Source organism: Lynx rufus, unplaced genomic scaffold, assembly GCF_022079265.1.
Source record: "Lynx rufus isolate CCGP_SWC_20201006 ecotype Redwood Valley unplaced genomic scaffold, mLynRuf1.p SCAF_2, whole genome shotgun sequence".
NCBI lineage: Eukaryota > Metazoa > Chordata > Mammalia > Carnivora > Felidae > Lynx > Lynx rufus.
In genome coordinates, this window is record NW_025814834.1 from 204,638,556 (window position 1) to 204,656,928 (window position 18,373).

At 51.0% G+C, this 18,373-nt stretch overlaps 1 protein-coding gene across 1 annotated transcript; it reads left to right on the plus strand.

Annotated features, from left to right (window-relative positions):
* IL22RA1 (interleukin 22 receptor subunit alpha 1) lies at nucleotides 1-17,378 on the plus strand. Its single transcript, XM_047085247.1, has 7 exons — nucleotides 1-347; nucleotides 3,419-3,551; nucleotides 4,455-4,633; nucleotides 6,297-6,472; nucleotides 10,785-10,923; nucleotides 15,004-15,125; nucleotides 16,137-17,378. The coding sequence occupies exons 1-7, from the start codon at nucleotides 305-307 to the stop codon at nucleotides 17,088-17,090; spliced, it is 1,746 nt and encodes a 581-aa protein (XP_046941203.1). The 5' UTR covers nucleotides 1-304; the 3' UTR covers nucleotides 17,091-17,378.
* Nucleotides 17,379-18,373: the final 995 nt, after the last annotated feature.

The following is an 18,373-nucleotide window of genomic DNA, read 5'->3' on the forward strand; positions in this document are numbered from 1 at the left end:
ATAAAGCACTGAACAGCCTGGGTTGAGTCAGCCACCAGACCAGATAAACAAGCTGGCCTGTCGCTATTACTGTTCTCTGCAACTAGGAAAGGAACTCCCCGAGGATCCCGCCCAGGACCTGGAATTCTGAAGCTTACAGACCAGACACCTTTGCACCTCGTTCCCCCTGCTCTGGCCCCACCCTCCCATCTTTCCCCACCCCTGCACCTGGGTGGAGCCCGATGCCAAGGCGGCAAAGCCTCTCAGTCTTCCAACCGTGCTCTGCCCAGAGCGGAGGCCAAAAGAGGGCCCTGAGCCCGGCCCCATGAGGACGCTACTGACCATCCTGGCCGCGGGATCCCTGGCCGGTGAGTGCCCGTCACCCTGTGGTCAGATCCCCCCCCCCACCTCCCCCGACACCCGGGAGGGTTGATCGGGGTCTTTTCCCCCATCCCAGCCAGTTTCGGTTTCCTCTCCACTAGGGCTGAACTGGATGATAAGTTTCCCTGGAGAACTGGGGGAAACCTCAGGGTACTGGGGAAAACTCAGACCCTGGGTTCTTCTGGAGACTCAACTAACCTCTAAACTCAGGGATGCAGCCAGCTGTCTGAACTGGGGGTGCCAGATCCCCTCACCTCAGTGGTTAGAGAATTGGCCCGAGGGACGCAGACCTCCTTGGACCACTCGAATCATTCTGATAGCTGTATGGTCCCTTCCTCTGCTTCTGGCTTTCACTGGCCCAACAAGGGGAGGTGGGAGAACAACAGAGGGACAAAACCCGAGTGCGGCCATTGTTTCCCTCCTCACCTCTGGGGCTGGGGGGCTCTTCCGGCCCCTCACTCTAGATCCCAGAGAGCGCTTTGCCCCACAACGGCCAGGCCTGCCGCGTTAACGGGTCTTAAAACACCCTTTGAAAACAGAACTAGAAGGCATGGTTTCCAAACCCAATAAAATCGGTTTCTTGATTTACCGTTATAGAGAAATTTCAAACGGATGCGTGAGATCCCAGATTGTGTCTCTGCTCCAGGAGAGGGGTAGTACAATTCAGGGAACTTTCCCAGGAAGTGAATGCATAGTGCTGACTGAAGAGCGGGAGGGAGGGTCCCTGCAAGGCCCTTTCTGGCTCAAGTGCAGGATAAAGCCCATAAAGAGCCGGGGGCTTCCCAGCCCCCTCTGCTGCTGTCCCCTGTCCCCTGCATAAGCTGGTGGGATCCACAGTGCTTCCGGCTGCCGCCTGGGCCCCTCCAGTCTGTCCAACTCCGGCATCAAGATGGGTATTCCCAGCACGCTGCGCCCTTGATGAGTGAGGAAGACTTGTTGCCTCCCCCGAAGACTCCATTCTGATTGGAAGTCTTACAAGCTCCTGACCCTTTCAGATGGGGACCGAAGGGAAACAGTCTTAGGAGTTGTTCAGAGCCAAGAAGGTTCTCTGGGACCCAGGTCTCCTCTGCCCTAGCATTCTGAGGCTGATTCCAGAATATTTTGAATTGTTTTTGTTTGTTCATTTTTCCTTAGCTTCCGACTTGTTGACATAAAATTGTTTTTCCAAGCAAACGTGGGAACTTCCTTTTCTAGAGGCTACTGGTCTGTCAGTTTCTAGACAACACATGGGTGTCCAGGATTTCACAATGTAGACTTTCACCCAGGAAGTGCAGACACAACACAGGTTGGGGAACGCATGATGGAGTTGAGGAGAAAACGAAATGAGTGAGGTAGGAGGAGAGGAGAGATCCTGTTAGCCCTCAATCCCCCCTAAAAGAAGAATCCAGGCAAGGTCCATCCTCCTCATTTCTGGAAGCCAACTTCAGTTCCCTTCTGAAAAATGGTGCCAACCTCCTCCCAGCCTGGGCCCCTCACCTCCCAAGCAAGTCTCAGCCTCAGCCACCAGGCTCCCCCCCAACCCAACTAGCCCACCAGCATACTGACCTCAGCCAGCAACCTTTCCACTGTAGCCCCTAACGAGGGGTGGCTTAGACACCCCAGACAGACCCTGACCTTCTCTCAAATCCACCCTCGCTCTCTCCTTTACCACCTTGCCCTACCTTTACCACCCCACCAGTAGCCAACATTCAGTTCTGACTTCAAATTGGACTCCCTCCCTCAACTTAAGACCCAGCCCTGAATCCAGGATCGCTCACTCCCTCCAGAACAGACCCCAATTCTGCCCAGACTCAGATCCAAACAAGATGTCAGCCACACCTTGGGGCCCAATAGCATAGCCACCACATTGGCTAGAAGCAGTAAGACACCCCCCTGCACCCCCAGACCCCTAGGCCTTGTTCTGAGAGCTCCAAGAAACCTGGAACGCAAAGATCTCTATAGCTGCTGGGACTGACCAACCCAGGTTCAAAGAGGAATGCGTCCTTAGACCTTGCCAGTGGATGCACAGCAGGGTCAGGTTTGTCCTAACCCTCTTTCCCACCCTCTCAGGTGCCTCCTAAGCCCACGGACCCCTCTTGCAGAAATATCGTATGTAGACTCAGAGTGGGGACTAAATAACAACCCACTCCTTGGGCCTGTTGTGGTCATGGTCACGTCCAGGGTGGGTGGAGGCACACACACATCAAAGACACATATGTACACAAGGCCCCAAGGCCTTGGCGCAAGTGGGTCCGCACCTGTTTATTTCCCACCCCGGCCAACCCAGGCCCTTCTGAGCACGCTCAGAGCCAGCTGTCAGTTCCGGCTGCCATTTTCCTGCGCCCCTCTTCCTTTCCACAGACCAAGCGTGGAGGGCTGAGAGAAGAGCTTTGGAAATGAAAGCTCTCATTTATAGTAAAAATTGCTTCAGGGGCAGTGGTCCCTCCCTGGTCCTCTTCTTGGGGCTCTGGCCTTTTGCTGTCCCCTCCTTGCCCTCCTGTATCCCCCCATGACCAGTCTAGCACTCTGATGAGTTCTGTAGGCTCTGTCATATACTAACTGTGACCCTGAGCAAAGAAACGTCTCTGAGGGGCGCCTGGGTGGCTCAGGCAGTTAAGCGACTGACTCTTGATTTCGGCTCAGGTCATGATGTCACAGTTCGTGAGCTCGAGCCCCTCATTGGGCTCTGGGCTGACGGCTCGGAGCCTGGAGCCCGCTTCGGATTCTGTGTCTCCCTCTGTCTGCCCCTCCGGGGCTTGCACTCTGTCTCTCGCATTGTCTCGAAAATAAATAAACATTAAAAAAATTTTTTTAATAAAATAAAACGGCGAATTTTATGGGATGTGAAGAATGAAAATAGTAAATATAATAATATATAATGAGTACTGAATATAATCATAAATAATAATAACAACAATAAAAGTAGCTCAGTAAAGAATGGAAAAAGAAGTGAAGGAGAGCGGTGATGGTCCGTTGCAGACTCTCTGGTGAGTAGGACCCCTCATCGGCCGGCTTGTTGGAAGGCTGGAGGCAGGGTCCTCGTGCCCATCTCCTCACGCTGCTCCCCCACTTCCTGCAGCTCACGTGGCTGAGGACACCTCGGATCTTCTTCAACACGTAAAATTCCAGTCCAGCAACTTCGAAAACATCCTGACGTGGGACAGCAGGCCGGAGAGCGCCCCAGACACGGTCTACAGTGTTGAGTATAAAAAGTAGGCTTCCCTCTCCACATGACCTCTTTTGATTCTGCTCTGAAACCGACCCTTCCGAGAAAATCCCCCTGTGCGGTATGTCCCCACACCCCCACCTGATGTTATACAGCCTGCACCACTGCCTGCCAGATAGAGCTTTGCTGCTTTGTGGTTTCTTTTGCAAAGGGAGAATATGGTGATTGTTAAAATTCCAGGCTCCGGGGTCAGACTGGCCGGCTCTCGCCTTTATAACCCTGGGCGATGGGCACCAAGCCTGTGTCCCATCCGTAAAGTGAGAGGACCTTCATCATGGATTGTTAGGTAGATTAATTAAGATAGACCCATGAACACTCGTGCCTGGAAAATAATTGTTTTATTCTCATCAGTGAGACTAGCTCAACAGAAAGTCATGCCCACCCCCTCGAGCCCATGCCCTCATTCCTGCCCGTCTCCCTTCCCATGCAGGGGAGGAGGTTGACGTGGGCTCAGGGGTCTGCAAACCCAGGTTCCGTTGCTGGTCCTGCCACTTTATCCCGCGGCAAGTCACTTCGCCTCTCTGCCCCTCAGATCCCTCATCTGTCAAACGGGGATAACAGTGCCTTCCTCAAAGGCTTTTGGTGACGACGAGCCCAGAATATGAACTCAGGCTGGCTGAGTTCAAATCCCGGCTCCCCAGGCGTAAGCTCCAAACACCTGCCCAGATATTGCCTCTTTAAGCCTCAGCTTCCTTATTCGAAAAGGCGGGAGAACGATATATGAACCTCACGGGATCACGGTGAGGACTCACAGATCATCCGCATAAGGGGCCTGGGACACAGAATACGCGAAGTAAATACTAGATATCGTTATCATTATTAATAAACCACGGGCCCAGTGCCAGGCCCGCTCATTGAACGTGTGCTCCGGTCCCTCCCTCGCCTCCAGGTACGGAGAGAGAGAGTGGCTGGCAAAGGAGGGCTGCCAACGGATCACCCGGAAATCCTGCAACCTGACCTTGGAGACGGGCAACCCCATGGAGCACTACTATGCCCGCGTAACTGCTATCAGCGCTGCAGGCCCGTCGGCCACCAAGATGACCGACCGGTTCAGCTCCCTGTATCACAGTGAGTGGGCGCCCCTCACTGCAGGGAAGGGGAGGGGGACGGCCCAGGAGGGCTCTGGGGGGCCGTTAGAGACGTGGCTTTTAGGGAAGGTAGACGCAACTACAGAGCATCCCATGTGCACTGTTCATCTTCCTCCAGCTCCATCCCGACCTCCCGAGGTCAGTCGCCTTCACCTCGCCTCTTGACTACAACCAAGGCCTCCTAACTCAGCGCCCTACTCTGGCCTGGACTCTTTTCCGGTCCTCAGTCTTGGTCTCTGCCTCAATATCACCTCCTAAGTGGGCGTCCCCGCTCACGGCCCCAGTGACCTCATTTCACTACATCGCCACCTGTTATTCTCTGCCACAGTCAACTGTTCATTGTCTCGACAGCTCATGTCACCATTTGCTTACGTGTATAGCATCTGCCTTCCCCAGTGAAACACGGACTCCATGTGGAGGTGTGGAATCCCCTGTATTCTCGGTCCTTCGCGTAGGGCCTGGCACGTGGGAATTAATACATAACTGATGAATGAATGAATGAATGAATGAATGGAGTAGGAGTTGCCAAACTCCCCACACAAGTTAAGCAGGTGGTGATGTTCACTTACTGACTTAACAGCCGTGTGGCTGTCCAAGAAAATTAAAAAGTAAAATTAAACAAGTTATTTTTTCTTGGCTTGTCCAATTAATACGTATTTACTGCAGAAAATCTGGAAAATGTAGAAATCCACAAACAAACATGAAAGTAGCCCAAAAGAATCTGAACACTTAAACATAAACATAGTTGCTAGGGACCCTTTCTACTCTTTCGTAACCTGGTTGGTAGGTGTTTTTCACAGAATGCTATCAGGAACGTTTGCCCCTGTTGTTAAGCATTTTTCCACGACGTGGACATCTCATGGCTGCAAAATGATCTGTTCGATGGACGTAGTCTTCATTTACTTCCCTCATTCCCTTTTTGAGGATTTTTAACTCAGTTTTTTATAAACAAAACTGAAGTTCACATTCTTCTAGTTCAGATGTTTTTGATCTTGGTGGGTCAATGGACCCTTGAGGGATTTTTATAAGTTAGCTTCAGGAGGAGTAGGGTTCATGAATCCCTAAAATCGAGCGGAAAATATTTGTATCTGTAGGTACATTTTGGGGAAGAGAAGTTCCATAGCGTTCATCAAATTCTTAAAGAGGTCTGTAAACCCCTAAGGGTTATTTGGTTATTGGGAAAATTTTGTCTTGAACGAGATTGAAGTCTTAGGTCTGGCCTTTGAGGCCGAATCAATAATTTGAGGCCCCCCAAACATTATTTAGGTTATGTAGTTGAGCCATCAGTCCCCAAAGCTGTCATAGCCGATAGACTTGGGGAAGGGTGCTCTGGCCAGACTCGAGGTGGGGATTGAGAAGGCAGGGTAAGGTCATGGTTAATCTAGGGGGCCACTGCCCCTCTCCCTGGGTGCTTCCCACTCACCCCTGGGCACCCTTTTGCCAACCTCAACCCCAAACACCAGTTGCTTGCAGAACTTTTGTCTTCTCACGAGTTTGTGTAGCTGATGCTTTCAGAGCATAGCTGGGGTTGGGGTGGGAGGAGAAGGGAAGCAGTCAGTCCCATACCAGGGTCTGGAGCAGTCTCAGACACTACTGGCTGGTTCTAGCCCTTTCTTTTTTGCGTTTCCTTCTCCCCTTTCTAGCTACCATCAAACCACCCAATGTGACCTGTATCCCCAAGGTGAGATCCATCCAGATGATTGTCCATCCCACCACCACGCCTATCCACACAGGGGATGGCCACCGGCTAACCCTGGAGGACGTCTTCCCCGACCTGTCCTACCACTTAGAGCTCCAGGTCAACCACACCTACCAGATGGTAAGTGTATATGTCTCCCTGGTCCTTCCCTGCCTTGGAAACTCATTTCCCTCTCAATTAGATCTGCATCGCTTTAAGTAGAAAGGAGATGTGTTTTCTATATATATGTATTTTTTAGCATTCTCTGAAACACAGCCCTCCTTCTTGTAGATCACATACACAATAGCACTGAAGTCTCTGACAAGTCCTGAAAAGCCAAGTCTTCAGTTTTAATTCATTGAATACAACTTCTCTCAAATCTCTTGACCAGAGAAGCTCTTTTTACTTTGCATGATTTTTTTTTTAAACTTTATCTTTTGCTTAATGCCTTATAACATCCTGGAGAGCAACCTCTGTTAACATCTTCAGGTGTCCGCTTTGGAAAATGCTGGAATCTATTTCCACTGCTGTAGTTCTTTTTGCTGGTTCTCCTCTATTTTCAGTAACTGGATACAGGCAGTGTCTTAAGATCACTAACAAGGAAAGGTGGAAAGCAAGGGTACAAAGGGTCAAATCGTATACAAGGTATTTCTTTTATATCCAGGAAACATGTGTTATTTTCTCCCAGCAGGTGCCACGAGTCCATAATTCCATTGAATGACTATCGTTGCACCCAAGATGTTTATAACCTAGTAGATGAAGAAGGAGCAAAAACAAGAATTCAGATAGTTATAGAAAGAGGAAAATAAGGGTATCGTGTGTGGTGGAGCAGGGGTGGGGAGGGGAGGGGGGAAATGGCAGCTCAAAGAGTTCTGGAAAAACTCCCAGAACTTTCTGGTGCCAATGCCAATTTCTGAGATGTGCCAAGTAATACATGCTTATGATATCCCTTAATCTTTACCATAACCTTAGGAGGTAGGTGCTATTATCTCCATTTTCTGAACGAGAAAACAGAGGCTCAGAGAGGTTCAGGCACTCGCTCAAGATTGTTCAGCAAATAATAGCATAGTCAAGATTCCTATCCAGCTCTGTTCAGAGCCCACATTTTCCCTTCACTGGCCTAGGCTGCCCCCCCATGACCGGAGACAGAAGCAAGAAAACTTAAAGCCCTACTGACAAGCACCAAATTGTCTGGTTTGGCTGGAGCGCAGGGGCTGTTTCTCAAAACGTGGCCCCCAATCAATGGCATCAGACTCTCCTGCAATATTTATTTAAAATGCAGCCTCCTTCCAATCTACTCACTGAAATTCTGTACTTGCCTGTCTGGGATCTGAATTTTCAGTGAACAACCCAAGTGCTTCTTACCCACCCTGAAGCGGGACAACCACTGAGGTAGACGAGCCACGGGAGGTAAACCTGGGTGGTGGACAGAGAAGTTCTATTTATTTCCACAGTCAGGGGAGCAGAGATTACTGAGCAGGAAGAGTCCTTATCACGCTCCTTGTGGGGAGATGACTTACAACTTAATTCAGTTTGTGGCCAGAGAACATACTCTGTGTGTTTGCAGTCCTCTTAAATGTATGGAAACTTGTTTTCTGGCTCAGCATATGGCCCATCTGGGTGAGTGATCCATGTGTGCTTGAAAAGAATGTGTATCTTACCATTGCTTGGTAGAGCGCTCTATAAATATATCAGATAAAGGCAGCTGATAGTGTTACATGCTGTATGTCTTTCCTGATTGGGGAAGGTCTACTGTTCTTTTAATTGCTGAGAGTATTCAAATCTCCACCCAGGGGTGCTTGGGTGGCTCAGTGAGTTAAGCGTCCAACTTTGGCTCAGGTCAGGCTTTCGTGCTTCGTGAGTTCGAGCCCCGCGTCGGGCCCTGTGCTGACAGTTCAGAGCCTAGGGCCTGTTTCGGATTCTGTGTCTCCCTCCCTCTCTGTTCCTCCCCTGCTCATGCTCTGTCTGTGTCTCTCTCTTTCTCTCAAAAATAAATAAAGATTTTAAAAATATTTTTTTTTAATAAACAAAAAAATAAAACCTCCACCTGAGACTGTGGATTTGTCTATTTTCCCTTTAACTCTGTGCAATCTGGCCAGGCATTGTGTGCATGAAACTCCGTTATCAAACACATACACAGTTCTGATCGTCACGGCCTCATTGGGGCCTAAATTGACCCTTTTATCATTATGAAATGTCCTTTTCTCCCCAGTATGATTCTTTGTATTGAAGTCTTCTTCACCTGTTACTCATATAGCCTCTCCAGCTTCCTTATACTTAATCTCCCTCGTATATCCTTTTACCTCCATTTATTGTCAATTTCACTGTCTCATATTTAAAGTACATCTCTTGAAGACAGCATTCTGACCATCTTGGCCCTTTTCCTTGAGATATAATTCACATACCATAAAATCCTTCCTTTTAAAGTGTACAACTCAATGGCTTTTAATACATGCACAAAGTTGTGTGACCATCACGCTAATTCTCCTTACCCTATTGATCTGTTTTTGAGTTCTCTGACTCTTTTGTCACCTCCCATCTGCTATTAAGAACACTCCAGTGCGATTCTTATTTCAAATATTGTATTTTTCAGTTCTAAAGTTTCCAATTTTCATAGTTTCTATTCTGGTGAGACTTCCTAGTCACTCAGTTTTAGCACATTTTCTTTCACTTCCTTGAGCGTATTTCTACCAGCTGCTTGAAAATCATTGCCTGTTAATGCCAGATTTGCGTCATCTTGGAGGAGGTCACCACTGATTGTCTTTTCTCCTGAGTATGGATCACATTTTCTCTTACTCTGCCCGTCTAACAATTTTAGAATGTATCCTGGATGCTGTGAATGGTATACTGGGGGGGGGGGGCTCTGGATTCTGTTCTTTTCTTCCGAAGAGTAATTGACTTGTTCCGTTTTATTTTAGCAGGCAGGTAATTTGGCTGGGCTTCAAACTCCAAAATGTCAGTCCCATTCTTTGACCTTTACCTGGACTGCTTGGAGTTTATCCTACTCACTTTAGGGGCCAGCCGGGGATTTGGGCCAGGTTTACACTCAGAACTTGGGCCTCCTGCCTCTCTATGGACCAGTCCTCTCTGTGGTCTCTCCTCTCACTTTTAGCTGTTCTGATTGCCCAGAACTCTCTCTTATTATTATTCAAACCAGTAAGATTACAAGGTTTCTATTTAGGTTTATTTATTTTTTTTTTTTATTAAATTTTTTTTTTCAACGTTTATTTATTTTTGGGACAGAGAGAGACAGAGCATGAACGGGGGAGGGGCAGAGAGAGAGGGAGACACAGAATCGGAAACAGGCTCCGGGCTCTGAGCCATCAGCCCAGAGCCCGACGCGGGGCTCGAACTCACGGACCGCGAGATCGTGACCTGGCTGAAGTCGGACGCTTAACCGACTGCGCCACCCAGGCGCCCCTCTATTTAGGTTTAAACCACACCGCAAGCTAAAAGACATTTTAAAAGATGACAAATCCACCTAATACCTTTCCCTTTCTGCTTTCTCCTGTATCTGCCTGCCTTTGCTTACTCTCTAATGCCTACAGGTGGTTTTTATTTTGGCCAGAGTTTACAGTTGATGCTTTAGGGAGGGTCAGTCCAAAGAAGCTATAAATTACTGGGAGCAAAAAGAAGAGAGATCGAATATGAAAGTGAATGAGATGGGGCGCCTGGGTGGCTCAGTCGGTTAAGCGTCCGACTTCGGCTCAGGTCACGATCTCCCGGTCTGTGAGTACAGCCCGCGTCGGGCTCTGTGCCGATAGCGGCAGTAAAAAAAATCTGGGGAAGGAGGAATCTTGGGCCTTGGCAACTTGCTGGACTTGTATCACACGATATTTAACGTGTGCAATTTCAACCGTATGAGTTGCACAAAACAGTGAGTTGTAAAATCCGTTTGTATACTCCTTCACACACTTACACGCCCCTCCAAAAATAAACATAAAAATAACCCTAAACCCTGGCCTCCACATGCCTGCAAAGGGGAAGATGTAGCTGAAAGGCAAAGAACGAAGAAGAAAATTCTTAGCTTTTGAGGCCCAATTAAGGCAGAAGCAATGAGGAAGGCATAAGAGAGGGACGGATATTCAAGGGTTTTTGATACTTGACAAAGAAGGAGGAAGAGGAGGAGGAGAAAAACTAGGAGAAGGGGAGATAATGGTGATGTTGGTGGAGGCGGTGATGGTAACAGCAGCTAGCCTAAAGAGAGTGCTTCATGGGCCAGACCCTGTTCTAGTGAAAGCACGTGTTGCTCGGTGACCGATTGGGTTTGCAGATAAAGCAGAGGGTAGGGGAATAGGAATGGAGCATTGCGGACCAACCACCAGCTTTTGGTGTGGGTAGCTGGTGGACCCTGAGTGCAATAACCCAGGCAGAGGGGTACACAGGCTTGCTTGGGCCCCATACGGAGACTAGTGTGTACAAGGAGTCACTCTGCGTTCTCTATCAAATTCAGCACCTTGGAGGCAAGCAGAGGGAATACGAGTTCATTGGCCTGACCCCCGACACAGAGTTCCTTGGAGCCATCAGGATTTTTGTTCCAGCCTTGGTCAGAGAGAGCGACCCCTACGTGTGCCGAGTGAAGACCTTGCCAGGTAAGTTCAACTGGAGCCAGAGGGAGGTGGGACTCCTGAATTCTTGACTCTGTGCTTTCTTCCCTCTAACCAAGGTGAGGTCTGGTGGCCCACCAAAAACTACAGAAGGATTATTAGCGTATTGCCAAAGTCAATGTTTGTTTATCCATCATTGAGTTAGCCGATGGGCTGTTATTAAACGTGTTTAATCCCTACCCTCCAACCTGCTGGATATCCTCTCTCTGACCAGCTTTGTATATACCCTGGCAAATCCACCTTAATATTAACCCAGGTGAGATATACTGGGAAATAATCTGCAGAAGGGAAAGCAGAGATGATAAAAAGTTCCCTCAGTATCTTCCAAAGTCAAAGAACAGTAACAGTGATAAGACCTAGCATTTTTTCTTTTCTTTTCTTTTTTTAATTTTTTTTTTGAAAGACAGAGAGAGACAGAGCACAAGTGAGGAAGGGGCAGAGAGAAGGAGACACAGAATCCGAAGCAGGCTCCAGGCTCTGAGCTGTCAGCACAGAGCCCGATGCGGGGCTCGAACCCACAAACCATGAGATCATGACCTGAGCTGAAGTCGGACGCCTAACTGACAGAGCCACCCAGGCACCCCAAGAACTAGCTATTCTGCAATGCTAGCCAGGGACCAGGAACCACTAACCACAATCCTCATGAGCTACCTATGAGACAGGTACGATTATCACCCTGTCTTACTGAAGACACTAAAGTTCAGAGTGGTTAAGTAACCTGCACAAGGGCACACAGGCGGTGAGGGATAGAACAAGGCTGAATTCAGGAGACCATGTTCTCATCACCACGCTACCATAGAAATCGTTTTGAGTCATTGGCTCAGGGAGATGGTGCAAGTTGAGAAGATGAAAGTGATAGGAGTGGGTCGGATGGATTTGGAAAAAGAGTCTCCTCCTTAGTCATCAGGTTCAGATTCATGATGTCAGTAGGTGATTTCTGTGCTAATGAGGAGGCGAGGCAGCTGTCAGAGGCTGGGCCGTAGGGCATGCCTGTAGCTGGGTAGAATCATCCTCGGGGAAGCTCTCCTCCCCGGTGTTGTTCAGAAACTCAACTCACCAGTCGCCGCAAGAATGCACAAGAGACTGATTGTCTCCACCCAAGTCCCAGTGCATTAATTTTCGGGGGAAAAGATGCCTGGTCGAAAGGCCAGCACTGGCCACTTGCGCGGGGCATGCCTTTCCTGGGGAAGGGCCACGGGGACACCAGAATAGAACTTGGCAAGAGCAGAGCTAGAAAAGGAAACCGACTTGGTGTACAGGCACCAAGCTGGGAGCATGTATATGATTTGTGACTCTTTCCCCTGGATGGACTAGACAAATGTCCCCCATTCCTGGCCTACCCCTGCCCCACCCCACTTTCTGCCAATGTGCAGCCCCCTCTACCCTTATCCTTCTATTGGCTTGTCCTTACACGGTCTAGCTCATGATGTGATACCTTTTATTTTTTTTCTAAGACCGTAGATACTTTTACATAAGTCACATTTCTTATTGGCTATTTCTTCCTGACATCTAGAAGTCACCTCATCCTTCAAAATTAAGTATATTAACAACAATTCCCGCCATTTATTAAGCACCCACTCCATTGCCAAGCACTATGTGAAATGCTTTACATGCATTATCCCATTTAATCTTTATAACAATCTTGTGGGTTGGGTAGCCTCACCCCCATTTCACAGAGGCGGAACTCTGGCTCAGAGAGGCTAAGCAACTTACAAGCAACTGCACAGCTGGTCAGTTCATCTAATCTTGAAGCTGGGCTCTAACCAGCACTTTGCAATTTTGTTTTTGGCTAGGCCTCTCTACTGCACATTTATGTCTCTTATTTCCATTTCAGAGTGATATGTCCTGCCCTTGACCCCGTATCACACAGTCTGTCTTATCCCAGAGTCCAGAATTTCCACTTTACTTCTCAGGATGTCTGGGAGGGTCACAGAGCAACATCTGAGCATCTTGATGCTGGAAAGGACTCTAGGGGTCATTTCACCCCATATCCAATTTTTACAGATGGGGAAACTAAGGCATCCTTGTATAGTGCCTATGAGGAGAGCTTTGTAGTTGAACATGACAATCCTGGTTCTCCACCGAACAGCTGTGTGCCCTTGGCCAAGTCACTTAGCCTTTCTGAGACTCAGCTTCATTATCCCTAAGAAAGGAGCATCTCTGGCCCTCAATGTTTGGTAGGATGTCATAGGCAGAGCACCCACACCGTGCATATAGTAAGAGTTCAGTAATTGCTGGCTCCTATTCTTAGTAAATAGTAGACCAGAGGGGCGCCTGGGTGGCTCAGTCGGTTGAGCGTCCGACTTCAGCTCAGGTCATGATCTCACAGTCCGTCAGTTCAAGCCCCGCATTGGGCTCTGTGCTGACAGCTCAGGGCCTGGAGCCTGCTTCAGATTCTGTGTCTCCTTCTCTCTCTGCACCTCCCCTACTCATGCTCCGTCTCTCTCTGTCTCTCAAAAATGAGTGTGAAAAAAAATTTTTTAATAAAAATAAAAATAAATAGTAGACCAGAGAGGGTCATGCAGCAGAGAGAAGGGTTCTCAGCACGTCAGTGGCTGAGCCAGACCTCTAACACCCCACATTCCAGAGCACCAAGAGGAATACCGTGTGACAGGGGACAGGGTTATCACTGAGGTGGGAAGCTGACCCAGAGAGGTCAACAGTCAGAGCTGGGGAAGGGCGAGAAGTGGGCTAGAAGTGGAGGCTCCAGAGATTCCCAGGGTTCACAGCAATTGTCAAGGTCACTGACAGCTGGCAATCAGCATCCCACCACATGGGGGAATGGAAGGAGGGTGGCCTGGAGGGTCAAAACCCCTGGAGAACACAAATCACCAGTTTTCGCAAAACCCCAACTATTGCTTTCTTACCACGCCTCCTACCGGTCCCACCTGGGCTGGTGACAGGAAGTGTGTCAGGCCAAGAACTGGCAGCATCAGTCTCAAAGATGCGGGACCACTGGGAGAAGGCTCTACATTAAAGCCCTTAGTCGTCCTTCTCTTTCCCTTTTAGAAAGGGCGGTGCCTCCCGGGCTCCCTCCTGAGCAAGAGCTTCCCAAACACCCAGCCCATTACCTTTGTAGGGAGGCACAGAGGACAGGCCCCTCCCACTGCCACCTCCCCCCACACAACCCCCTCTGCCTCTGCCCCCAGCCCCCTGCTAGGGAGGTAGGGCTGTCCTCAGACCCAGGCAACAGAGGTCACTTTAGAAGGCTCTGCTCCGGCCATACTCTGGCCATGACCCTCCCCACAAGGTGAAGAGTCCTTAGGTCCAAATGCACAGATTCTCCCCCGGAGCCTGTGACCTCCTAGACCACACTCTGAGTACCTGGGACCCTAAAATCCCCTGTACGAATGCCCTGAGCGAGGTTGTGTCCAGTCTAGCGGATCTGTTCCTTGCGTCCTTCCTCCCAAGAGGAGACACTGTTGATGTGCAGACCCTTAGCCCAAAGGATGGCCGTTTGTTTGTGGCTATTTGTTTGGAGCGGGGGGGCACATGGATGAGCTTGGCTGTGTGGGCTGGGGAGTCTACATCCATGTGCACAAGGCCCCTGCCAGAGAGGGATAGAGCCAGGGTGGGTCAGGGACCTGTGGCAGGCTCTCCCTGCACCCCCACATTTCAGCACGGGGACTCCCAAGGAATCTAAGAATCCAAAATTCAAACCTAGCCTTCCAGGTTGTTATGTATTTTTTTAATTTATTTTTTATTTGACAGAGAGAGGGGGAGAGAGAGAGAGAGAGAGAGAGAGAGAGAATCCCAAGCAGGCTCTGCGCTGAGCCAGGTTGTTATGAAAAATATATTCATCGGGGTGGGAGCATACAACATATTTTCCTTAGTGTCAGAATGATTTATAAATTCTGGATACTTAGGCATCTAGTATGTGGCCCCCTTCTTGTGCTCTTGACCCCGCCCTGCACACGTTGCGAGTAGGAGAGACCTTCCCAAGCCTGGCCCAAGAGGGCAGGGCAGGGAAAGCACCCAGCCTGCAGCGTCCACATGGGATCCGGCCCAGACCAGATCCCAGCCTCAGTCTTCCTGCTCTGGCCCCTTTGCGCCCCCCCCCCCCAGATCGGACGTGGACATACTCCTTCTCGGGCGCCTTCCTGTTCTCCATGGGCTTCCTCGTCGCAGGGCTCTGCTACCTGAGCTACAGATATGTCACCAAGCCACCTCCGCCTCCCAACTCCCTGGTGAGCAGTTGCGCCTGGGGCCGGAAGGAGGGGTCCAGGGGGGACCCCAAAGCAGCAGGGGCATGGGCCCAGGGACCCCTGGCTCTCCCTGAAGGGGAGGGAGAAGCACATAGTACAGAAAATTAGACTTCCTTTCTCTTCTCCAACCTAAAGCCGGCAAAGACATGGCCCAGCAGGGTGTATTGGAGAAGGGTTGGCGACGGGGGACAGTGGGCTTGGTAAAGAAAACCCACGTGACTTGAAAGCATCCACGTCCGGGCAGGTAACCTAGGAGAGCAGGCAGCTACAAGGGGCTGACAGCGGGTGGGCACTCTGGGGAGCCCTGGAGCTCACGTCCTGTCAAAATGGGCCTCCCTGGAATCCGGGCCAGTGTAGCCAGGGCTTCTAGGCCCTATGTAAGCCCCCCAAGTCATGCCCCAATATGGCTGCCAGAAACCGGTTCTCTGTTAAAGCCACAGGGCCTGCTGCAGAGGCCCGACCTGACGGGTCTGGGGCTCTAGGAGCCGGCTCTCGTTTATGCGAGGGACAGAGGAGTTGAGGGCATTTCGCAATGTCAAAGCCCAGATGAGCCGTTTCCTGTAGAACTCCCCTGCCTCCCCTTCTCCCCCATCCTTTTTGCACCCGGCCCCCTATATCAGGCCCTTGGGGACTCGTGAGTGACGAACAGTATGGGCCACCACCTCGAGAGCATACCCCCAAGGTAACCCCCAATGTGAGTTACCTACTTCCTCGAGAAAGCACAGCCCCGCTCTCTTTCCTTCAGATAGCCTAGACTTTAGAAGTGGCCCTCCACTAAAGCCTCAACTGGGAGCCCTGTCCCTTCACAGAGGCCCAGCATTCAGAGAAATCTCTGGAAAGCCAAGGGGGTGTGCGGCACGTGCATTTTGAAAAGTGCCCCAGGTGGTCTACCCCATCCCCTCTGCCTCTCCTTGGAGGACCCCAACCATCCACGGCACCCTCAGGGAGCTGAGAACGTGCCCTAACGGGTAGACTGTTGTCGTCCCTGCACAGAACGTCCAGCGAGTCCTGACCTTCCAGCCTCTGCGGTTCATCCAGGAGCACGTGCTGATCCCTGTCTTCGACCTGAGCAGCCCCAGCAGTCTGGCCCAGCCCGTCCAGTACTCTCAAGTCAAGGTCTCCGGGCCCAGGGAGCCCCCGGGAGCCCCACCACTGCACAGCCTGTCTGAGATCACCTACCTCGGGCAGCCAGACATTTCCGTCCTCCGGCCCTCTGGAGTGCCGCCTCACCAGGCACTCTCCCCACTGTCCTGTGCGCCCCAGGCTTCCCCGGAAGTTAGGCCCCCACCCTATGCACCTCAAGTAACCCCCGAAGCTAAACCTCCATCATACATGGCACAGGCCATCTCTGAGGTCCAGCCCCCCTCCTACACTCCTCAGACCACTCCAGACAGCTGGCCTTCTTCCTATGGGATGTGTGTAGAAGGTTCTGGCAAAGACTCCCCACCTGTGACACTCTCTAGTCCCAAACACCTCAGGCCTAAATGTCAGCTTCAGAAAGAGGCACCAGCTGGAAGGTATATCCCCGATGGCCTTTCTCTGCAAGGGATGACCTCCTTGGATATGGGGGACCCCCAGGAAGCAAATTCCTTCCACCAGCATCTGGGAGTTCACACGGACAGAGTACCTGACCCCAGTGTGCTACACAGAGGGGAACTAGGGACACCGTCGTACCTGAAGGGCCAGCTCCCCCTCCTCTCCTCTGTCCAGATCGAGGGCCACCCTGTATCCCTCCCTTTGAACACTCCTTCCCTCCCCTGTTCCCCCACAGACCAGGAACCAAGTCCCTGGGGCCTGCTGGAGTCCCTCGTGTGTCCCAAGGACGAGGAGCCTGTATCTGAGACTGAGGCCCAGAGCCCGGCCCCTCAGGCATCAGACCTGAAGCAGCCCACAGAACTAGACTCTCTCTTCAGAGACCTGGCCCTGACCGTGCAGTGGGAGGCCTGAGCGGAGAACAGGGCGGGCCTGGGGCTTCCTCCCTGTCCCCGCCCTACCTCCCATCACTGGCTGTCACTCCCACACCCGACCATGCTGCACACTATGCAGCCCGGCCGCAGGTGAGTGCCCTTGAAAGAACCGAAGGAAAGAAGGACACGGGGCCCCTGCCATGGGTGAGCTATGGTTGGAGCAAAACGGCATGATAAGGACTGCAGCCGGGGAGTTCTGGGTATGCATCGTATGCAAATGAGCGTGTGCAAGCAGAGCCCTGAGGGGAGAAGCAGTGTGGGGAGTTAACGCAGGAGGCTTCACGGAGATCCAGCGCCCCCCCCCCAGATGCTGGACACCAAGTTCCCCATCCCGTTCCCGGCCAGATTCGTAAACGAGTTGGACAGAGAGTGAGGTCCACAGAGTGAGGAACCTCTGTGGTTCCCCTATCCTGAGAAACTGAGTCTGGGAAGGACGCCTCATAGCAGGCTGGGCAGAACCAGAACAACCTGCACTCTGCCAAGGCCGAGGTGGCGCGAGGGAGGGGCGCGGCCCGGGGCTCATTCCAACCCGGCTACTGCCTGAAATCACACCATCTCAATTTCATCCCCCCGCCGGGGGCTTCTCCCCTCCCCTGGAATGCAGGTCCCAGGGAGGGAGGACACACACAAGCCTTTCCCGCCGGCGGACGAAGAGGGTTCAGACCCTGTCTTGAGAGCAGGGTTTGTAAGGAACATGGGGTCATGTGGCCCCTGAAGTAGACACAACAACAAAGTGCACTTACTTGACAGCTTTGGAAACTTAGCTCATCTGGGTTCAAATTCCAGCCTTACCACTTACCGGCTGTCTGACTTCAAGCAAATGAATCACTACTCGAAACCTCAGTTTCTTCATCTGTAAGGTGGAGATAATAACACCTACTTCACGGCGGTGTGGCAAGGATGAAATTAATTAACGAAATGTCTGTAAAGTACTTAATTGTGCCTGGCACATGCACAGTGCCCAGGAAATGTCCTGTTGTGATGTTTTACAGTGAGTGACCCCCCCCCCCACCCCGGCCCAGGTCAGGATGTGGCTTCACGCTGGGCATTTTCTCATGGGCTCACGTCACCCTGATCTTCTCAGGATTGCTCTGGGCCAGGCCAGAGGGGCTGGGCTATCTGGGGGAGGTGGAAGGAAACAGGGTCTGAAGACAAAGGGAACCTTCTGGCTGAGGTTGTAGGAGGAAGTTGTTTAAGGGTGGGGGTGCCGTTCCCAGAGGACAGCTCACCAGAGGCGGTGAACATCTCTCTTGCCCTTCTGCC

Coding starts and splice junctions, on each gene's coding strand:
- IL22RA1 (XM_047085247.1), top strand. CDS start 305: ATGAGGACGCTACTGACCATCCTGGCCGCGGGATCCCTGGCCG. Junction 3,552..4,454: donor TACAGTGTTGAGTATAAAAA/GTAGGCTTCCCT, acceptor CCTCGCCTCCAG/GTACGGAGAGAGAGAGTGGC. Junction 6,473..10,784: donor TCAACCACACCTACCAGATG/GTAAGTGTATAT, acceptor TATCAAATTCAG/CACCTTGGAGGCAAGCAGAG.